General features: G+C 32.7%; 2 protein-coding genes across 2 annotated transcripts; both read left to right on the forward strand.

Moving 5' to 3' along the window:
• The first annotated feature begins 16,312 nt into the window (after positions 1-16,312).
• Positions 16,313-19,130, forward strand: LOC115710349 (uncharacterized). The gene is made up of 3 exons (XM_061112596.1): positions 16,313-17,182; positions 17,524-18,441; positions 18,618-19,130. Exons 1-3 carry the CDS (start codon positions 16,313-16,315, stop codon positions 19,128-19,130), a joined length of 2,301 nt encoding a protein of 766 aa, XP_060968579.1.
• A 665-nt stretch (positions 19,131-19,795) lies between these two features.
• Positions 19,796-20,326, forward strand: LOC115710350 (uncharacterized). Its single transcript, XM_030638720.2, has one exon. It carries the CDS (start codon positions 19,796-19,798, stop codon positions 20,324-20,326), a length of 531 nt encoding a protein of 176 aa, XP_030494580.2.
• The last annotated feature ends 2,796 nt before the right edge of the window (positions 20,327-23,122 follow it).

Below are 23,122 nucleotides of genomic sequence, written 5' to 3' on the forward strand. Positions count from 1 at the left end.
TAATTATTTAAAAATTTATTATAAGAAGAGAATTTTAATTTGTGTTAAAAGAAGTTTAATTTTTGTAAAAAAATAAATTTTATTGTAAATATTATAATTAAATGGCTTAATTATTAAAATAATTAGAGTAAGGATTTAAATATAAATATTAATTGCCAAAAGAGGTATTGTTAAATATTTAATTAATTATTTTAAAAAATAATTAATTATAATTAATTAATTTTGAAAAAAGAATGTCTACCTATTAATAACCTGCTATTACAGGTTAAAGAAAAATATAACCATTAAATAATCACCTATATATATTAATTAATTTGTATGGAGGGAGAGAAAGAGGGAGCTACAAATAAAGCCATAAATTGCCGGTTATATTTTTGGCTGGGAACTCTCTAATTAAGCTAGACAGATATTTTTTTGGGAAATTTTTATTAATATACGTAATACACATAATAATAACATAAATAACCTTGATTAATTTATTAGTCTTCTAGTAACGTGACACATCATCATCTCTACCGCAATACCAAAAAAATCTCATACCGAAATTAAAAAGGAAACCTGCCAACTCCCTCCATGAATGCGGGTCCTTTGAACAATATGTGAAACACAATACCAAAAACAAAACTTTTAAATTTACTTTCCTGCGATTATAGAATATCAAAATCACAACTTTAATCATTCTAAAAAAAAAAAACTCCATTAATGAACAAAAAAGCTTCGTTCACAAACAACACAACATCAATCAATCTTCATAACCGAAATCGTTTCTTAAACTATTGATAAGATTTGCAAAATTGTTTCACTAAGAATATATATAAGATCAAAGTCACAATTCAAGACCATTTCACCAACAAAAACTCCATTAACGAACAAAAAAGCTTCGATTACAATCGCCACAAGATCGATCACGAGTTCAGTACTGAAATTGTTCCTTAAATTACAAAAAATACCTAAAAATTAGAGATGGAATCGTTGCTGGATAAAGGAACAACTCAATCGACACTTTAGAAAAATTGATCCAAAACTTACTTTGTTGTTTTTTTTTTCTATTTTCCTCAATTTCAAAAGTAACTTTTTGGTTACTTATGATGCTGATAAGAAACTAATCAGTTACTTTTTCATAAAAAAAAATATTTTTTTTTCATATTTTATAATTTGAGATACATTTTGGTTACCTCTAAAATTTATTTAGAACACCTTAATAATTAAAGAGTTATTTCTAGGTTTTATTAATACGAATGAGCATCTTCAAGTTTATTTTTGCGTAAAAAAATATTGTTATTATTATTGTTCTATCTTTTCTAACAATATACTATAAATACCATCAATCAACTAACATATACTATAAACCAATAATATAGCTTCTTCATCCTGAATTCTATTTTTTTTTTTTAACATTTTCAAAAGTAACAATTTGGTTATTTATAATGCCGATAAAAAACTAACTAGTTACTTTTACATTAAAAAAAAAAACTTTATTTTTATATCATATAATTTTAGATGCAATTTGGTTACCTCTAAAACTTATTTGTAAAGATCTTATAATCAAATAATTATTTTTTAAGTTATATTATTGTATAATATTTAAAATATATTTGGGTAACCTTAAAGTTTATTTTCGAAACTAATAGATTATCATGTATTATAATAAGCTACCATTATTATGTACCAATTGTTTTTTTTAGATAAATGTACCGATTATTTTATATACTTTTTTGTTACATTGAAACCAATGTATTTATTTTTAGATTATATTATATTGTTTTATTGTTTTAAATACTTTTAGGTTACTTTTTTTTTCTTGTGTAACATTATTTATTTACAATAGGTTACAATAAACTTAAAAAAAAAGCTCACATAACTAATAAACTAATAAAATTTATAAATAAACTAATAAGTTACGCAATAAATTACATACAATAAACTAATAAGTTACAACTTTTTCTTTAAAAAAAAAAATTCACGTAACTTATTAGTAAAATTTGTAAATATTTAAATTACTAATTATCTAAATTAATTACCAATAAGTTATTTTAAAGTTATATTTTATGATATCTTAACATTATTTAAGATACATTAATCAATATACTAAAAAAAATTAAAAAACGACAACTAATCAATATATGATTGGTATTATGAGTAACTTAATGGTTTTTTTTTATTCTGGAAATAGCAAAAAATAATTGCCCATACACAAACTAACAAGTAACAAAGAAGATTCTACAACAGGAAATAAACCATAACTCATACCCATGAGTTCTGTGCTCTGTGAAAATAAAAGTAGAGAAGAATAAGAAAAAGAAAAAAAAAACTAAAAAAATGAGAAAATAAAAACACAATAACTGATATTAACCCCTATAAATACTCTACTCACTCCTACTTTAAATAAAAAAATTGATTATAAACTATTACTTACTCATACAAAACTAAACAACTAATTTTTTTCTAAAAAAAGCCTACAGATTGTGGCACGTAATTCCTTGTGGACATGATGGGCTAATGGACATGATGGGTTGATGTCAGAAACATAAAATAAAAACCAATTAAATTAAAAAACGGTATTAAACGGTACAATTTTAGTATTATAATGGACCCACTGTATTTTTGAAAATAAATTATAATTGATGTACTTGGATGTAAATTTTCCTATTTTTTTTACTCAAAAGGAGCACACAGTTAAACAGTTTCCTGATAAAGACATGTACATAATTAACTCATTTTCTAAAATTTACCACTAGGAGATAGTTTTGACCACAAAATATAAAGAGTACAGAAGTTGTACAGCCCATATTATACTCTATGTTATTAATTTGGTCCCATAACAAACACCACTTCATTGTCCATTATTATTTATTTTCAAATGGTAAATACATATATTTTTCTATTTTTTTTTTTTTAAAAAAAAAACAAGAAGAAGAAGAGGACAAAGATAAGGTTTGTTCTGCTAGCTGTCATGTAGTATAAATTAACATGAATTTATTTGGAAAGAAATAAGATGATATAAAAGGCAGACTTCCCTCCCTTGGGAGCCTTGCCCTAGAGAAATCTCAATGCAACCAAAATTTATGGGAAATTTTTTAATGCACCCTCTTAAAATGAATATATTGATGCACCCTTATCTGTTTTAGCATCCGAAATAATTTTTTAGTTAAATTTTTTCTCATGGTTATGTACGTTATAGTTATTTAAGATATCTTGCAAAATTTTAAGAAATTTGAAAAAGTTTACCACGCCGAAAACTACATTCAAACAGTGTATTGCACGCGTGACTATTTTATTTTATACACGTGTAAAATAGACTGTTTGAACATTGTTTTCTATATTATATATTATTCGGAATTTCTCAAAATTTTGTAGGTTATCTTAAATAACTATAACGTACATGATTATGAAAAAAAAAAAATTAGACTAAATTTTTTTTCTTGATGCCGAAACAAGTCAAGGGTGTATCAGTACATTCCTTTTAAGAGGGTGCATGGTAGAATCACCCAAATTTATTTATCATGAAAATTACTTTTTTCAAGGGTAAATTTGATCTGGCATCGGATGCAACTTGTTGACACGTGTCAAGGACACAGAAGTTGTTTTTATGAAAACTCTTGAATTGAATGAAGTAATGTCAATGATTGGAGGGAGAGAAGAGAGGAGAGTTTTGATAGACATTACGATGACCGACACATTACACGTAAGATAATAATTTTTTCGTAATTTATTTACAAAGATAGTTTCTGGTCGTTTACTACTACTAGGGCCCCTAACTACTACATGATGTTAGTATAAATTTGGATAAAAAAAATAAATGAAAATTCTACAATACACCCTTTCAAAATAGTTGTATCGATGCAGTTTTATTTATTTTTGTATCTAAAAAAATATTTAGTTTAATTTCTTTTATGGTCGTAAATAGATTATAGTTATTTAAGAAATCTGACAAAATTTTGAGAAATTCGGAAAAATTTAACACGTCAAAAACAGTATTTAAAGAGTCTGTTGCACGCGTGACTTTTTTTATTTTATACGCTTGTGAAATAAACGTTTTAAACATTGATTTTTATATTATAAATTATTTCAAATTTATCAAAATTTTGTAAGATTTCTTAAATAACTATAACGTACACAATTATGAAAAAATTTAGACTAAAAAATTCTTATAAATACTGAAACAATTAGGAGTTGCATCAGTACATCTATTACCCATTTTAATGAAGTGTATTATAGAAGCACCCAAAAATAAATACACAATATAATGTTTTTTTTTTTGATAGATTTTGTTTTTTTTTGTTTTTTTGGTGAAATGTAATTCTTTCATTCAACTAAGTCAACACTATACCTTGAGGGAAAAAAAACTGAATCAAATTATATTTGAATTTTATTTTTCACTGTAAAGTACTATAGTATTTTTACAGGTTGTTCTACATAAATAAACATATAGAATCATAAAAATTAAACTTGGGGTAAGTTGAAAAATGTCTCTTTTATTCATCAATTAATCAAATTTACCTCTAATTTTATGTTTATTTGAAACATACCTCTTTTTAGATGTATTGTACCCAAAATACCCTTACATAAGAGAATTACATGGAGAGTATCTTGAAGTGATAGGGGTAAAATTGGTACAATGTTTAAAAAAAGAGGTAAAAATGATAGATTTTAAAAAAGAAGGTAAAAATAAAAGAGGACAATATAAAAAGGATATAGAGTGTAATTTCATTAAACTTTTACGTGTCGAGGTAGATAGGAGATGTACTAATACTATCATTTTAGATGGTATACTATAAAATTGTCCTCTCATATTTACCACAATAAATATTACTACACCAAGTATATATATCTTTGGCCCAAACATTTTTATTTAAATGTTAACATAATTAATAATTATTAATTAGAGACAATACTAATAATTGAGTAATTACATAAGGCACCATTTTTTGTAAAATATTTACATTTTTACGTTCAAAGAATATTTTTTTTTTACATTTTTACGGTTTTTCAAAAAATAACACGAAAACAACATAAAATCAACAAGAAAACAACATAAAAGTAACATGAAAATAACAACAAAAAAACAACAATAAATAACATACATATAACAAAAAATTAACAACAAATGAACAAAATTTCAACATAAAAAGACTGTATTTTATGTAAATAAAATCAAAAAAATCGTAAAAATATTTAAAATTCCGTGAAACAGTATTTTTGTTTTTGTGCATTTGTGAAATTAACCCAAAATAATATGTGTAAATAAAATTTATCGAAAAAAAAAATTATATATAAACTAAAGAGGAAATTACACTCTATACCTTTTTTATTTTCCTCTTTTATTTTTACCCTCTTTTTTAAAGTCTATCATTTTTACCTCTTTTTTTAAACATTGTACCAATTTTGCCCTTGTCCCTTCAATATACTCTCCATGTGACTCTCTTATGTCAGGGTATTTTGGATATAATACACATAAAAATAGGTATGTTTCAAATAAATATAAAATTAGAGGTAAATTTGATTAATTGATTAATAAAAGGGGTATTTTTCAACTTTACCCTAAACTAAATGTACGCCAAAACGAAAGGAATTTTGGCCATTTTATAAAAAGATTCCTCCCTCAAATATTACCACAAATATTGCCCCCTAAATTTTTTATATAGGTAAAAATACTCTCCAAACTATTTTCCTTAATAGAGTTTTGCTTCTTCAATCACATCTGGCCAAAAAATTGCTTACGTGACAATAGCACCCCAACTCTATGCGTATAATTAAAGAAATTTATTTTCTAAAAAAGTTAAACTTTAAAGAAAACTAAAATTGGTTTTGGTTCTATTGTTCGTGACTCTTCAGATTGTGTAATTGCTGCCATGTCAAAACCAGCATTTGATTGTTATAGTCCTCAAATGGAGGCTAAGGCGCTGTTCTGTGGCTTTGCTAATGGCTCAAGATCTCAATTTTGTACTTGGATTTCATTGAAACAGATTCTTTGCTGCTTAGAAATGCTGTGAATAATCCATCATCTTCAAGGTCCTATTTTATTAGGAGTATTGAACCTCCTTGACATTGAAGCATGAGTATGAAAGAGGCAAACCAGAAACAGAGAGAAGATAGAGAAAAGGAAAGAGAAAGGAAAGAGAAAGAATGGTGCAAAGATATGATGAAAGAGTTCTAAGATTATTATTGATACAGTTGAGGTATATATACAAGTTACACTGATGCAAGAACCAAGAATAGATCTAACAGACTTGTAACAGAATGATAACCAACCTACAACTGTATGACAGTTGTTAGTTAACAAACAAGATGAGAAATTACAACTGTACCCCTTAACACTCCCCCGCAAACTCAGCATTGGATGGATCCAAAATGGTGAGTTGGGCTCTGAACTTGCAGAAGTTTTGATTTGAGATAGCTTTGGTGAGTCCATCAGTTAATTGGTCTGTAGCAGGAACATGCTTGACAGCAATTTGGTGACTTTGAACTTTTTCACGCACAAAGTAGAGGTCCAACTCAATATGTTTGGTGCGAGCATGAAGCACCGGATTTGCAGTGAGCAAAACAGTGCTTAAATTGTCACACCATACAGTTGGTGGATGAGAGAGATGAATGTGAAATTCTGAAAACAGAGATTGAAGCCATGCGATTTTAGCAACAACATTGGCAAGACTTCGATACTCTACTTCAGTACTGGACCTTGAGATTGTGTGTTGCTTCTGAGATTTCCAAGTGATTAAGTTCTGTCCGAGAAACACAGCAAACCCTGATGTTGATCTTCTGTCATCAATGTCAGATGCCCAATCAGCATCACAGTAGGCTGTTAATTCAAGCTGGGGAGATTTGGTGAGATGCAAGCCATATTGTAGAGTACCAGCCACATATCGTAGGATTCTTTTGACAGGTAACCAGTGAGATTGAAGAGGCTTTTGCATGAACTGGCAAACTTTATTCACACTATAAGACAACTCGGGTCTGGTGATCGTGAGATATTGGAGGGCTCATACTATTGATCTGTACATCTGAGGATCAGCAAAATGTTCACTTCCATTAGCAGAGAGCTTTTGTCCACTAATCATTGGTGTGGCAATGGGATTGGCATCTTGCATATCTGCTTTATGCAATAGATCTTTGGCATATTTCGTTTGAGTCAGAACAAGACCATTGCTGTTGTGGGTAACCTCTATGCCAAGAAAATACTTAAGCTCTCCCAGGTTTTTGAGAGAAAAAGTATTGTGAAGATGAGAAATTATATCAGTCACTGTTTTGTGATTACTTCTAGTAATCAGTATGTCATCGACATACACAAGAACTAGAGTAATGGAGGATGAGTCATGAAGAATAAAGAGTGAATGATCAGATTTGGAGGACAAGAACCCAAAAGTGATTAGACACTGATGCAGCCTTTCGAACCATGCCCTTGGAGCCTGCTTAAGACCATATAAAGCTTTGTGAAGCTTGCAAACTAGATTAGGTTGAGTAGTGATTTCAAACCCAGGTGGTTGTGTCATGTAAACCTCTTCATGTAAAATGCCATTGAGGAAGGCATTGTTGACATCTAAATGTCTCATAGGCCAATTATTGTTGATTGCTAGGGTGAGAACAACTCTTATAGTGACCGGTTTGACTACAGGGCTGAATGTTTCAGTGTAGTCAAATCCGGGTTGTTGGTGGAAACCCTTAGCAACTAGCCTTGCTTTGTACCTTTTTAGAGAACCATCTGGATTTTCTTTGATTCTTAGGATCCATTTACATCCAATAGGTTCTTTTTCCTGGTGGTAATGGTACAACAGTATAGGTGTGATTTCGAGCAAGGGCTAGAACTTCTTGTGACATAGCTTGTCTCCACTTTTCATATTGCATAGCTGACTTGAATGTCTTTGGTATTTTTTCAGACAAGTAGGTCTTTGGTTTATGGATACCAGCTTTGGCCCTTGTGGTCATTTTGTGAGTGTTGGTGACAGTGGGATTACTGGTTGTGGTTGAGGGTGGGTTGGGTTGGGTGTTGGTGGGAATGGTGGACTGTATAGGTGGGACAGGGAGCTGGAATGCAGGTTGTGTGGACTGATTTTCATGAGACACATGTTGATTTTCAAGCATGACAGAGAGTGAACAAGGGATAGATTGCTGAACATGTAAGTTGGGATCGAGTTCACTACTGGTTTGGGTTGCAGACACAGAAGGGATGGCTGCTGGTGTAACAGGGCAGATGCTTATAGCAGACACAGGATCAGGTGTGTTATGGGTGATGTTGTCATGTGTAATCGTAGGAATAAGAGCAGATGGAGTGTATTCAATTTGCTCATTAGGTGACCCAGGCTGTGTGTGAGCATAAGGAAACTCAAATTCCTGAAAAATAACATCCCTTGAGATGTAGATTCTTCCTGAGTTATCTAGACATTTAAAACCTTTCTGATTAATGCTGTAGCCTAGGAGAGTGCATGGTGATGATCTAAACATGAGTTTGTGTTTGTTGTATGGTCTAATATTGGGAAAACATTGACACCCAAAGGTTTTGAAGGTAGTGTAATCTGGTTTAATGTTGAATAAGACTTCTATAGGTGACCTGTTTTGGAGAATAGGTGTTGGAAGTCTATTATGAATATATACAGCAGTTCTAAAAGCTTCATCCCAAAATTTTAAGGGCATAGAGGCTTGTGCAAGAAGGGTTAGACCATTTTCCACTATATGCCTATGTTTTCTTTCAGCTAGGCCATTTTGTTCATGTGTAGTAGGACAAGGATGTCTATGCACTATCCCATGTTGGTTTAAGTAAGATGTAAAAGATCTGTATTCTCCCCCCAATCACTTTGCAAAACTTTTATTTTCTTACTAAGTTGAAGTTCGGCTTCAGCTTTGAATAATTGAAAGGTTTTTAGAGCATCAGATTTATTTTTGAGTAAGTAAATCCAAGTGAATCTAGTGCAAGCATCTAGGAAGTGTATGTAATATTTGTATCCATTGGTGGATGTGATATAAGAGGGACCCCATAAATCAGTAACAACAAGTTGCAGGGGTTCATTATACACAGATTCAGAGTGTTTGGGAAAGGGAAGCTTATGAATCTTTCCTAGACAGCAAGCATTACAAGGGGAAAATTGTTCTTTATTGCTAACAGGTATATTACAGCCTTGTAGGACAGTTTTTACAACTTTTTCACTAGGATGCCCTAGTCGATTGTGCCACAATTGGTAGTGAGAATTGGTGTTGGAAAGGTTGTCTTTATTTTCTGCTAAGGAGACAAAAGCTTGAGCAGGAGCAGTTTAGGTAGTGGCTGTGATTTCCGTGTTGGGAATGACACTTGAAGGCTGAAGTTGGACCTGTAATTCATCAAAAGAATACAGGCCATTCTTGTGAACACCAGTCAGGAGTGTGTTGTGGGTCACCTGATCCTTAACATGACAAACATCAGGGTAAAACACAAAATACACATTGTTATCTCTGCCAAACTTAGAGACACTGAGTAGGTTTTTGGTAATTTTTGGTACATGAAGCAGATTGTTTAGGATTAAAGGATGATTGGAGTTAGAAAGAAAGTAAGATTGACCAATGGATTCAATAGACAAACCTGTGCCATCTCCAACATAAAGATTGTCTGCCCCATTGTAGCTGGTTCTTGTCATGAGATTCTGGGCATCAGGAGTGCAATGATTTGTAGCGCCTGAGTCGGGGTACCAATTTGAGTCTTGATTTGTGGATTGATGAGCTATGTTGGCCTGTGGTTGGGATTGATGATTGGAGCTGGTGTTGGCCCCTGTGAAACTCTTATCAAATCTGTAATAGCAGTCAATTACAGTGTGTCCAGGTCGAAGACAGAGTTGGCATTGGACTCGAGATGGTGGAGCTGGGAACCTGCCTCCTCTTCCCTTGTACTGGGTTCCACGATTGCTGAAATTTGGTTGTTGAAACTGAGATCCACTTTCTCGAGAGCTGGTGTTTCCATAGCCTCCCCTGCTATTGTTGAAATTGCTGCGATTTGGCATAGAATACCTCAGATTGCGATTGAAATGTGCAAGATTTGCTTCAAGATCCTGATCAGGAGCATAGTCAGTGTCGACTTTGGCAAGATTAACACTGATCTCATGCTCTTGATCAGTTTTCTCGATTCTTGATTCAGAGGCTAGGAGTAATGCTTCTATCTCAGCAACTGTGTACCCTTCGATCCTTGTATTTGTGGAGATTATGAATGTATCGTATTCGCTGGGGAGACCTTTGAAGATAGCAGAAATGTGATCACGATCGTTCAATCTCTCCAACACTAGCCAGTAGATCCACAGTTTGTTTCACCTTCAATAGATACTCATTCAAAGACATGGAACCTTTTCGAAGGTTTTGCAGCTTAGTACGAAACTCCAGGATTTTGGATGAAACACGAAGGGTGAAATATTTTTCCAGCGAGCTCCAGATCTGTCTAGCAGTATTGCATCCTACCATCCTTGTTAGTAAGCTTTCTGTCATGGACGAGAGAAGCCATGAAACGAGGAGTTGGTCTTGTACATCCCATTCGACGAATGCCGGGTTGAAAATGCCATTGTTACGATCTGCATCAGTGAGATATTGTGGAGGAGGAGGATTTTGAATGAACTTTAGTAGTCGATTTCCACGTATAGCAGCTAGAACCTGTTGTTTCCAAAGAAGAAAGTTGTGATCGTTAAGTTTTATGGAAGTTGAATGATTAATGTACACTGGAGAGTTTTCATCTGTATCTCTGGTTCGATTTCGATTGCCAATCTGACTGACGCCATTGTTGTTGTTGTCTGCTGTTGAAGCTCTTGTTGCAGCTGTTCCAGGACCTGTAGTTGCCATATTCGCCACCAATGGAGGCCACGGCTCTGATACCATATCAGGAGTATTGAACCTCCTTGACATTGAAGCATGAGTAAGAAAGAGGCAAACCAGAAACAAAGAGAAGATAGAGAAAATGAAAGAGAAAGGAAAGAGAAAGAATGGTGCAAAGATATGATGAAAGAGTTCTGAGATTATTATTGATACAGTTGAGGTATATATACAAGTTACACTGATGCAAGAACCAAGAATAGATCTAACAGACTTGTAACAGAATGATAACCAACCTACAACTGTATGACAGTTGTTAGTTAACAAACAAGATGAGAAATTAGAACTGTACCCCTTAACATATTTCAGTGATTTAGTCATAGATATTAAACAACATTTATCCAATCTCCCTCAAGTTTGTGTTCGTCATGTCAGACGAACTGCTAATCAAGCGGCTCATAAATTAGCAAAACAGGCTTTAGTGCTGGATAATGTTTGTATCTGGCATGATTAAATTTCCTTTGCTATTCTCTCTGTTATTGTAAATGATTCATTCTAATTTATAATAACAGCCTTTTCTCAAAAAAATAAATAAATAAATAAATAAATGCACAATAATACACAACTAAATCATATCTTAACAATATATTTTAAAGTTTAATCTATGTATTTTTATTTTCAAAAAAGTCATCTAATATATATTTTTTATAAATTGTGTTACTCAGGATTTACTCTTTTTTTTTTTTTTTCTAATTACTTTTAGAGTTTTTGTTTAAAATAAATAATATAAATACAAATACATACATATATTTTTATGATTTGATTTTTAAAATAAATTTTTGAATATTTTAAATTAAATAAACATTAGATTAGAGTTTTGTTTAAATTAAATAATATAATATTTTTCACGGTTTTATTTTTTAAAAAATAATTTTAAATTTAATAAATATGTTTTTTTAAAAAATTATTTAATTATATGTGTGTGGCACTAAATTGACACTGCCACCTAAGCTCCAAAAATGCCATATAAGAAAAATAATTTGAGAGATTTCTTACCAATTACAGCATGCCGCGTCAAAAAAAAAAAAAAAAAAAAAATTAAGTACAGCATGCATCATTATATGAAAACTTTCACTATAATTCTCCTCAAAGAAATTGTAATAAGCATATAATTAAATAGGTATCACTTTATTATATCTGTAGAAAAAAGTATCCATGTATATTAGTATATTTATAAGAGAAATGCTAAAACAAGCACCCTTTTACGTACATGTTAATATTAGTATTGGTTTAATTTAGTATAAAGTCCCATATAATTTAATATAATAATTTTTAGAGAGTATTTCTAACAAAAACACTAAAGGGAGATCAGAACATCATTTACAGAAGTAAAAACAACATCTTCCACTTCCCTCAAAGAAAGAAATAACCAAAACGATCCAAACATATATAACTTAGATACTAATTATTAATATTACAAATATAATAACTTGAATAAATTAGCCGATATACATGACTTATAAATATATGATCTTGTTGTTCTTCTTCAGATGGATTTGACTTGAGTATCCCAATCTCATCACACTGCCATACAATTGGTGTACAGACCTTTTTATAGGCCTACACCTCTCTCTGTCTCTGTCCTTTTCACTCCTATCATTTCCTACGGGTCATATTCATCACAACTCTAATCACCACTACATATTGCTTCTTTACACTAACCTATATACTTACCTCATATGTAATTTCGAGTACTACTTTACAATATTCTAATTTATGTACATACTACTCAATCTAAAATATTTTGATAAAAGTAATCAAAAAAAAAAAAAAAAATCATTTAATACAGTTATAAAATTTATTAGTTGTATATAATAATATTTAAGTATGCATGTATTATGGACGGAGAACTCTATATAGTACTAAGTTTTTCTTTCTCAAGATTTTGTTCATTTATTTTTACAAAACCCAATAATTTTAAACTTGTTTTTTTAATAAAAAAAATAATTTTTTATATTTTAAAAAAAAAATATATATTTTTTTACGAATTGATGTAACAAAAGTTAATTAGTAATTACCAACTATTTCTCATATCTTTTTGTGATTTAATTAAATGATATACAAGAAGTCAGAGCCTTGTTGTGGCCAGCCCCTGATTCAATTTATTTATTTTGTTTTATAAAATATGTAAATGTTTTTAATTTAAGCTTATAAAATAGTTAGGATTCCCTTCTCTTAAAATTATAATAAAATTAGAATTAAGCCACTTCTATAATTATGATTTCATCTCCCTTCTATATATATATTATTGAAATGGAGAAGTGGTATGTATTTGATCTTCCTATTATTTTTCTATTAGGTATAGTAACTTAATATATATAGGTATATCATTTTTAAATTAGTGTTATACATATTTTCTTCTAAGAAAAAAATAGATTTTGGCCATAATTGAGTTTTGAGATACATAAAATTATACGTGTAGATTTATTGTTGTTAGCTCAATGAATCTTCTACCAGCTGCCTCTGACTTCGTTTAGATTAATTAAGAAGAGTTATTTGGGATTTGATGAATATTTAAGAATTAATCTATAAACTTAATTACATTTCCTCTTTTTTATTTTATTTGTATTTTTCTGTATATATTCAACACTATTAAGCATGGAAAGAGAGTGTGAATTTTATACTCATTAAAAAAAAAATAAGCATGGGAATTAAATATTTTTTAATTTGAATATATAATTAAGATTTTTTTTCTTTTCTTGTGGCGGTAGAGAAAGAAAGAGTATTGAGATTTTTCATTACACGTGAAAAATAATAATTCTTCTTTTGTCGGAAAGTATTTTGTCGTCGGTGTGGGGTTTAATAAATTAATAAACTATAGCTATATTTTATATTCATTATTTGTTGATAAAATGTAAGTTAATCAAATCTTATAATTGATGTTGTTATATGTCATCAGAATAGACTATTGAATGTTGATTATTGACTTAAATCATTAATATGATATGAAGTATAGTTTAATTAGCATCAATTGCTAAAAGAGTACATATATTAAATTAATTAGTCTTGGTTGAAATAAATAAATGAAACTACATGAAAATGTGCTCTATCCCCGTGGGAAACACCTTTTGTAACTTTATTATGAAAATTAACTTTTGAGTTTGACTTATAGGATTTTAACAATTCATTTTCCTTCTAAGATATATTAAAGTTCTTTTATAGTACATAGTACATGTATATGGGAAAGAAGGAAAGTGCTGTAAATAAGAGTAAGAACTTTTTAATTAAAAAAAAAAAAAAACTAGTTAGAAGTGCTAATTTATATCGAGATTCATGTATTTACTACAAAAAATCTTACTTTTACACTATGTTTAGTGAGATGGATGGAGAGGATAAAGGATGGAGAATTGAAGGAGGATAAAGAATATAAGGGAGGGAGAGTATGGTAGTTATCTTTTCAAGTTGTTTGGAAAGAAGGATGGAGAGGTGGAGGGATATATTATATATACATATAAAATTATTTTATTATCCATTTATTTATTTTTTTATAATTTTTTTATGATAGTGCATTTGTAATTTTAAAATAAATTAGAAAGAAGAGTATAAATCTTTCCATTTGAGGAAGGATTCAAAATGGTGGGCCCAAATGGATTGTAAATCATTCCACCTCTCCTCTCCCTCTCACAATCCTCTATGCCAAACAAATGGATTTTCCATCTCCCACCACCCCTCTCCCTCCTTCCCACTCCATCCACCCATGTCTCCCTCCTTCCAAACACACCCTTAGTCACAACAAAACTTGTGACTAAAAGTGTAAAAATTGTGACTAATTACAAATCATAATTTCTATGTTGTGACTGAAAGATTCGTAGATAAAAGAGAAGTCACAAAAATTATAATTCGTTGTGACTAAATGTATTTTTAATCACAATATTTATTGTGACTAAAACTAAATTAGTGACAACTTGTAACTAAATATTATGTTTTAGTCACAAGTAATATTTTGTTGTGACTAAAAGTCACATTTAGTTACAAAAAAATTATATTGTGACTAAAAAATTAAACAAGTCGACCATTAATCTATTAATGACTTGTTTAACATATTTATAACATATTTGCATTTATAATTCATTTAACTTTTTTTCAAGGAGATAATTCATTTAATTAAAAAATTACATATTGATGAATTAAATAACATCATCACTATCATTCGTCTCTCTCTTTTGAGTGGTTCGAATGTATGCAAAAGTTTTGCTTTGTCTACTTGCTGTTTTGGATTGATCATCTGAATTAGATCTTTTCACTCTGTTTTGTCTTGCTCTGTTTTCCTGGTTTGTTTTTGCTCTGTTTTCGTCCCAACCATTTTCCTGGTTCATCGTTGGTATTCCATGGCGTCAAGCAGTCACATGAAAGAGATTGAGGATCGTTGGCAGAATATCCAAATTGAGGAAGAAGAGGAAGATGAAGTTTTCTATGGTGACAATACCGGGGAGGATGACGATGAAGAAGAAGCCATTGATACAAGGTGGTGTCTCGTTGGCCGGTTGCTCACGGGAAAGATATCAGATTTTTGGGTGTTTCAAAATGTTATGGCTGATCTGTGGAAGCCCGGGAGAGGTATGTACATCAAACAACTTGATCAAAACTGATTTCTATTTCAGTTCTACCATGAAGTGGACATTCAACGGGTTATAACTGGTAGCCCTTGGACACATGATCGAAAACAAATCATTTTTTCTCGACTGAAAGACGGTGATAATCCCAGGACCCTCAGTTTAAAATCCATTGATCTGTGGGTTCAAATCCACGAGCTGCAATCTGGGTTTTTCACGATGAAGGTGGTTCACGATGCTGCTAGTTACATGGGAACGTTCATTGAATCTGACCCAAACAATTTTGTCGGAGTTTAGCGCGAATATCTCAGGGTGCGGGTTACGTTATCGCTTGATAAACCATTAAAGCGAAGAATAAAATTCCGAAAACGTGACGGAGAAAGTTTCTACGCTGTCTTCAAATATGAATATGTTCCACTCTTTTGCTTTATCTGTGGTCTTATGGGACACTCCAAAAGGTTTTGCCCCCGATTGTTTGACACACCAGCAAGTTCCATCGTCAAACCTTACGGGATCGGAATGAAGGCAACGCCCCGACGACACCAACAAGTTTCTGCATCTCCATTTCTCCGGCCTGGCAGATCCACGGGTTCCCCACAATCGGCTCCACATCCCACAAATTGTGGAGATAATCCTGCCACTAAATCAGCCACGGATTCTATGGGAAATCCACCAGCCAACCGTCCGAAATCAATGCCCAGACAAAAAGAAATTGTCATTTATGATAGCCAGGAAGATGATGAGGAGTTGACCAATGCTGAATTAAAAAGGAAAAGATATGCAATTGACAAAAATCAAGCTGTTATCAACGACTCCTTATTGCATGGGAATGAGTTTGTGATAATTGATACTGAAGTGGTTATGGGCCGTGTAGATGTCAATATGGAAAGTGGGTCAAAAAATGTGAATGTGGTGGGTCCTGGATTCCAGGCCCACCAAGCAGTATGAATTGTATTAGTTGGAATTGCCGTGGGCTTGGGAACCCGCGGGCTTGTCAATTCCTTAAGGACATTGTTGTTCAAAAGAAGCCCAATTTCATTTTTTTGTCTGAAAGTCTATGTAAAAAAGATGTGATTGAAAGATTAAGAGTCCAACTTTGTTTTGAAGGCAGTTTTTGTGTTGAAGCCCAATGCCATAAAGGAGGGATTGCCCTTCTTTGGAAAGCCCAAGAGGAGGTCCGTTTACTCCAATATGCACATAATTTCATTGATGCAGAAATCGTAATGCACAATACGATTCCATGGCGTCTTACGGGCATCTACGGTGAACCAAACCGAAGCTTGCGGTTCAATACTTGGAAGCTCATTCATGACCTTGCTATTTTTTCTCAGCTTCCTTGGTGTTTAATTGGTGATCTCAACAACATAGGAAGCCAAGCCGAGAAGAAAGGTGGCTGCCCTTATCCCCCCTCTCTTATTGCCGGTTTCCAAGATGTCCTTCAAAGCTGTGATTTAATTGATCTTGATCTTAGAGGATACCCTTTTACTTGGGAACGCAGCAAAGGAACTTCTTCAAGTGTGGAAATTCGGCTCAATAAAGCTCTTGTTTCCCATCTTTGGCTTCAATCTTTTCCCCAAGCTACTCTTACCAATGGAGACTTCTCTTCATCCGATGACACTCCGATCTTCCTTGAACCGAAACCTCCATGGATGTCTAAAAAAACATACCATTTTCAGTATGAAAACTGTTGGAGCTGTGAGCCCCTTTGCTCCAAGTTAGTAGAAGACTGCTGGAACAATAATCAACGTCTTTCTCTTGCTGAAAGAATCAAAGCTTGTGGTATTGCTTGGATTCTTGGGGTCGAACTCTTACAGGTAATTTCAAAACTCGTATTTCTAAAAGCAAGCAGAATTTGGCTCGTTTGAAAAGTAGTACTGATGCTACTGATGTGCAGAATTTCATTACTGAGCAAACTAATTATTTTGAAATCCTGGCCCAACAAGAACTTTATTGGAAGAAGCGGTCAAAACAACACTGGTTACATGGAGGAGATAAAAATAGTAAATATTTTCATGCTTCTACAAGTACCCGAAAACGCAATAATCAAATTAATGTCTTGTAAGATAGCCGCGGGGTTCTATAAGACTGGGATTCAGGTCTTGAAACTGTCATTTCTGATTATTTCTCTGTTCTCTACACTGCTAATGTTTCCCAGTATCATTTGGTTATCAATGGGGTCAATTTCTTGGTTGACATTGCTCAAAATAATGATCTCCTTCAGCTTATCCAAGATGAGGAAGTCAAACAAGCTCTATTTCAAATGCATCCTGACAAAGCGCCAGGTCCTGATGGCATGGGTCCAGGGTTCTACCAAACTCATTGGGAAACCGTTGGTAAGGATGTTATCAAGTTTGTTAATGATTTTTTCATCACTGGTTCTTTTCCTGTTGGGATTAATGAAACTAACCTTGTTTTGATTCCGAAAAAGAAGAACTTCTCCTCTATGGCCGACCTTCGTCCTATTGCTCTGTGTAATGTGCTTTACAAAGTTGCTGCAAAAGTCCTTGGTAATAGGATGCGACATATTATCGATAAGGTAATCTCTGACACTCAAAGTGCTTTCATTCCTGGTCGTCTTATCTCTGATAATGTCATGGTCGCCTTTGAAGTTATGCACTACTTAAAAAGAAAGACCAAAGGAAAAAAAGGTTTTATGGCAGTTGAATTAGACATGAGTAAAGCCTATGATCGAGTTGAATGGGGTTGTCTTCATGCTATCATGTCTAAGATGGGATTTGCTGACAGATGGGTAAATTTGATCATGCAATGTGTGTCTTTGGTTCGTTACTCTGTTGTGCACAATGGCCGAATCATAGGACCTATTGTTCCTTCCCGAGGAATCCGTCAAGGCGATCCTCTCTCCACTTACCTCATTATCATCTGTGCAAAGGGATTCTCCTCCTTGATACATCAAGCCGAATCAAGAGTAAGTCTTCGTGGTATCTGTGTTGCTAACCGTGCCCCGTCTATCACCCACATGCTCTTTGTAGATGATAGCTACTTGTTTTGTCAAGCTACCAATGATGCTGCCACCAATCTCCTCCATTTCTACACTCTTTTGAGAATGCTTCAGGTCAGAAATTCAATGCTTCTAAGTCTAATATTTTCTTCAGTCCGAATACAAGCTCCTCTATCTGTGAAAGTATTTGTAGTATCCTGGGCATGGTCGAAACTTCCAAAGGCAGTCACTACTTGGGACTCCCTAACATCATTGGCCGAAACAAGAATGCTATTTTGGGGTTTTTAAAGAACAAAGTCATAAACCGTTTGAACAAATGGCATGATAAGTATCTCTCTAGAGCTGGTAAGGAGATTCTTCTCAAAACGGTTATCCAATCACTTCTTACTTACGCCATGAGTGTTTTCCTCATTCCCACTGGCACTTGTGATGAGATTGAAAAGCTTATGGCCCGATTTTGGTGGAAGACTAGTTCAAGCAAAGGAAATGGAATTATATGGATGTCTTGGGAGAGAATGGCTACCCATAAAGACCTCGGGGGAATGGGATTTCTTCATTTAAGTGATTTCAATCTTGCTATGCTAGCCAAACAAGGATGGCGTCTCTTATGTAATCCTAACTCTCTTCTTAGTCGGGTCTATAAAGCAAGATACTTTCCCCACTCAGATTTCCTCAGTGCTGACCTTGGCTCCAACCCCAGCTTTGTGTGGCGAAGCATTTGGAGTGCTCAAAACCTCCTTAAACTTGGAGTCCGTCGTACTATCCGTACCGGTATGCACACAAGAATTCTTGATGCTCCGTGACTTCCTGATAAGGACAATCCATTTGTTACAACCAACAATCCTAGGCTCTTGAATCAGAATGTTTCGGCATTGTTCTTGATTGATTCGCTGTGTTGGGATTATGATTTAATCATGGATATGTTCAACCCCCGAGACGCTTCTCTTATTCTCGGTCTCCCTTTGAGTCACACTTTTGATGATGACTGTTGGTACTGGACTGGTGAACCAAATGGGAGTTTCAGTGTAAGAAGTGCGTACGCCTTGCTTCAACAGAGCAAGTCCACTAGACCTGCTTCTAATAATTTCGGGTTCTGGAAAGAGTTATGGCAACTGAAGATACCACCAAAAGTCAAAAACATGTTGTGGCGGGCCTTGACTAAGTGCCTTCCAACCTGTCTCAATCTTGTTACTAAACATGTAGATGTGTCTGTCCTTTGCCCCATTTGTGAAACACATCCCAAAAACACTTCTCATGCCTTGATTGAGTGTGCTCTGGCTGCTTCCTGCTGGCAGTTTATTGGAGTTCATTGCCCGTACCCCCTGACACTTTTACCTCTTGGCTTGAACACATATTTTCTTCTTTTGCGACTGAAGATATGTGTAAAATTGCTATGGTTTGTTGGGCACTGTGGAATGCGTGGAATAAAAAAGTGTGGAAGAAACAATCTTCCTCTCTGAATGAGGTTATGGCATCAGCAAATACTTCTCTTGATCATTGGAGAAAAGCTCAGGATATTACTTCTCTCTCATCTATATTTCTCAACAATTTAGGTGATAGGAATGAGCTTTGGGTCAAACCGGTGTTGAAAACCATCAAGATTAATATTGATGCAGCTTCATTTGAGCAGGAAAATTCTTATGGTTACGGGATGGTGGCCCGTGACCATCTTGGTTCCCCTCTTCACTTTCCATCTGAAGTGGTTGAAGCAATGGGTATCAAAGAAGCACTTAGTTGGATCAAGGCAAACCATTGGAAGGGAGTTACGATCGAGAGTGACAGCATGCTCGCCGTTCAGGCTATTCATTCTACTCAGTTAATGACTTATGTGTTTGGCTTAGTTGTTAATGATTGTAGAATTTTATTATCCTCTCTTTCTGATGTTTATTTACGTTTTGTTAGACGATCAGCAAATCGGGTTGTCCACTATGTTGCTAGGCATGCACGATCTCTAACTGGTCGTAGCATTCTGGGGCCTTCTATCCCCCGTGATCTTTAGAATATCCTGTATTCAGAATGCTAAATTAATGAAGTTGCAATTTCATGTCAAAAAAAATAAATAAATAAATAACATCATCACTATTACAACGTACTCGATTCAAAAACATAAAAAGACAAAAGAAAATTAAATAAAATGTTACAACTGGGTGGTTGAATTGGGAAATTACAGCAGTATCAATTTTGAGGTTACTATAGTGGCTGCATAGATTAAAAAATGAATAGATTTTAGCACCAATTTTTTAGCAACATTAGCAGCAATAACATACCACATATGGTGGTGCAAGAATGAAGCTCTCTGAAATATGAAAATTTATACAATTAATATAAATGTAAAAAGAATTAAATATGATGTTAAGAGTAGAATTCAGATTGTAATGTCTAAAAAAGCGACAAGGAAGAATTTAGAATGGTTTAAACAGTTGTGAACAATTGTAAAAAAATGGTAGATTTTAAATGATGCTACTAGGATGTAAAACTTTGTTTAGTGGAATATATACTCATCAAATTGAAAAAAAAAATATTACAATTCAAAATGAAAAAAAAAAAAAAATACCAATATATAAATAATAAAAAAAAAGAAGATGAGTAGAATTACAACTCAAAACATAAACTTACACATAAATATACCTAAAAGTGATATATATAGATAAGTAAGTACTGAATGATTATATTTTTATTGTAACTATGTTGGTTACATTTGTTTTAACCTGAAATAAGAGGTTACCAATATGTAATTTTTTTAAGAATTAAAATAATTAATTTTTCAATTTAAATATTAAACAAAATTTTTTAGGATAATATTTATAAATAGTTTTATTTTTATATTTAAATTCTTATTATAATTTTTTAAATAATAAAATTATTTAATTAAAATATTTACAATAAAACTTTTTTTTTTTACAAATATTAAACTTTCACATGTTCTAAAATAAATTTTTGAATAATTAATTAGTTTTTAAAAATGACACTTAATTATTTTTTTTTTGCAGAACCGCTTGACCCATCTTCCTCCCATATAAAAAAACAAACCTTTAATTTCAAACATTAGGGTTTCAGTTTGTCTTAACCTAATATTATGTGAATTTTCTACTTCGATGCAATCTCCTCACTACAAAAAATACTACTACAAAAATGAGTTTTCCCGACATTTTTAAATAGTCGTTTAAAGTATTCTCGTCGGTTTCTATAACCGTCACCTATACGACCGTCCTAAAACGGGCATAATAGGCGACGGTTCAAAATCGTCGCTAATGTGGGTTTCCCGACGGTTTAAAACCGTCGCCTATAACACGGGTTTAAAACTGTTGCCTATACCCTGTTATAGGCGATAATTTTAAAACGTCAGGAATGTAAAAAAAAAAATACAGATTTTTCTGCCATTAAAATCTATATTTTCCTCCATTTTTTTTTCCTCCATTAGCTTTACAATTTTACCTAAATTAAAATAAAAAATTAATTAATTTTGTTACAATAACAACTAACTTTAAAACACATTAAATTTATACAATAACAAAATAAATATATATAACAAATAAAAAAGTATATAAATAAATAAATGTATTTATACCGAGCTTGGAGAGAGAGGGAGACGGACGGGAGGTGGTGGTGGTTCGACCTATGAGACGAAGATGAGAGGGACACCAACGGGAGGTGGTGGTGGTCTGACGCATGCGACGAAGTGTAGAGGGAGACTGACGGGAGGAGGGGTGGGTGGAGATTGATGGACGAGAGAGACAAGAAGAAATTGAGATCAAGAGAGGGAGGAAGACGGCGAGAGAGGAGGGCGATGGTGCGGAGGCGTGGGTGGGGTTTCGGAGAGTTAAGATTTTCGTTTTAGGGTGTGAAAAATGGAGAAGAAATAGGTGAGAAGATATAGGTGGGCATGTGGGAAATAGAAAAAGAGTAGGTGGGCAGGTAAAAAATGTGGCAAGAAGTAGGTGATGATTTTTCAATAGACCCTTATAGGCGACGGTTTAAAATCGTCGCCTATAAAGGTCCATTAAAAATTGTATTTTATTAAAAAAAACGTCGCCTATTTTGTTTACTACAATTTTAAACCGTCGGGAATACTAAATTTTTCTCGACAGTTTTAAATAGTTAATTAATTTTTTTAGCGACGGTCCCCGAAAAAAATTATTTTTAGGACCGTCGCGAATTCTGATATTTGTAGTAGTAAAATGAGATTTATTCTAACAAGGACATATGTTCTTGGTATAGCTCCGAATGTCCTCGGTAGAACCATGTAACGAGAATATGTTCTCGTTAGAAGGTCCTCGATAACGCTTCCTCGGTGCAAACAACTTTTTAATGAGGACATATAAAAAGTGGTCGGTAAAACTTATACCGAAAACATTGTGCACGATAAAACCCTTTTACAAATTAAAAAATAAAATCACAAATAAGCTAATATTGTTTTGTCCATATAAAACATAAGCTAATATTATATATCCATATAAAAACATATACATTATTAACTAAAATTCACTATTAAAAAAATAATAATAAAGTTAAGATTAATAGAAGATAAATTGAAATTAAGACAATTACATGAGTAATATTATATAAAATGTCTTTATAATAAATATTTCTAACAATACTTTTAATATACAAACCCAACCTTCATAATCACTTAGTAAACATATGCATTTACAATACATAAGGATATCCTCCATAGGCGTCATTAGGAACGGTTACTCTTAACTTTCATAACTCTTGATATCATCTAAAGTACATTTTTGCTTATTCAATATTCAATTTAAAATTGTACGTCTAAGTAGCGCCATAAATTTTATAA

Source organism: Cannabis sativa, chromosome 3 (genome assembly GCF_029168945.1).
Source record: "Cannabis sativa cultivar Pink pepper isolate KNU-18-1 chromosome 3, ASM2916894v1, whole genome shotgun sequence".
Lineage (NCBI taxonomy): Eukaryota > Viridiplantae > Streptophyta > Magnoliopsida > Rosales > Cannabaceae > Cannabis > Cannabis sativa.

What these genes read in the sequence shown, in the direction of transcription:
- LOC115710349 (XM_061112596.1), top strand. Translation starts at nt 16,313, where the DNA reads ATGAATTGTATTAGTTGGAATTGCCGTGGGCTTGGGAACCCGCGGGCT. An exon ending in TTGGGGTCGAACTCTTACAG is followed by an intron (nt 17,183 to 17,523) that starts GTAATTTCAAAA and finishes AATGTTTCCCAG; the next exon opens with TATCATTTGGTTATCAATGG. An exon ending in CTCTTTTGAGAATGCTTCAG is followed by an intron (nt 18,442 to 18,617) that starts GTCAGAAATTCA and finishes GGGTTTTTAAAG; the next exon opens with AACAAAGTCATAAACCGTTT.
- LOC115710350 (XM_030638720.2), top strand. Translation starts at nt 19,796, where the DNA reads ATGGCATCAGCAAATACTTCTCTTGATCATTGGAGAAAAGCTCAGGAT.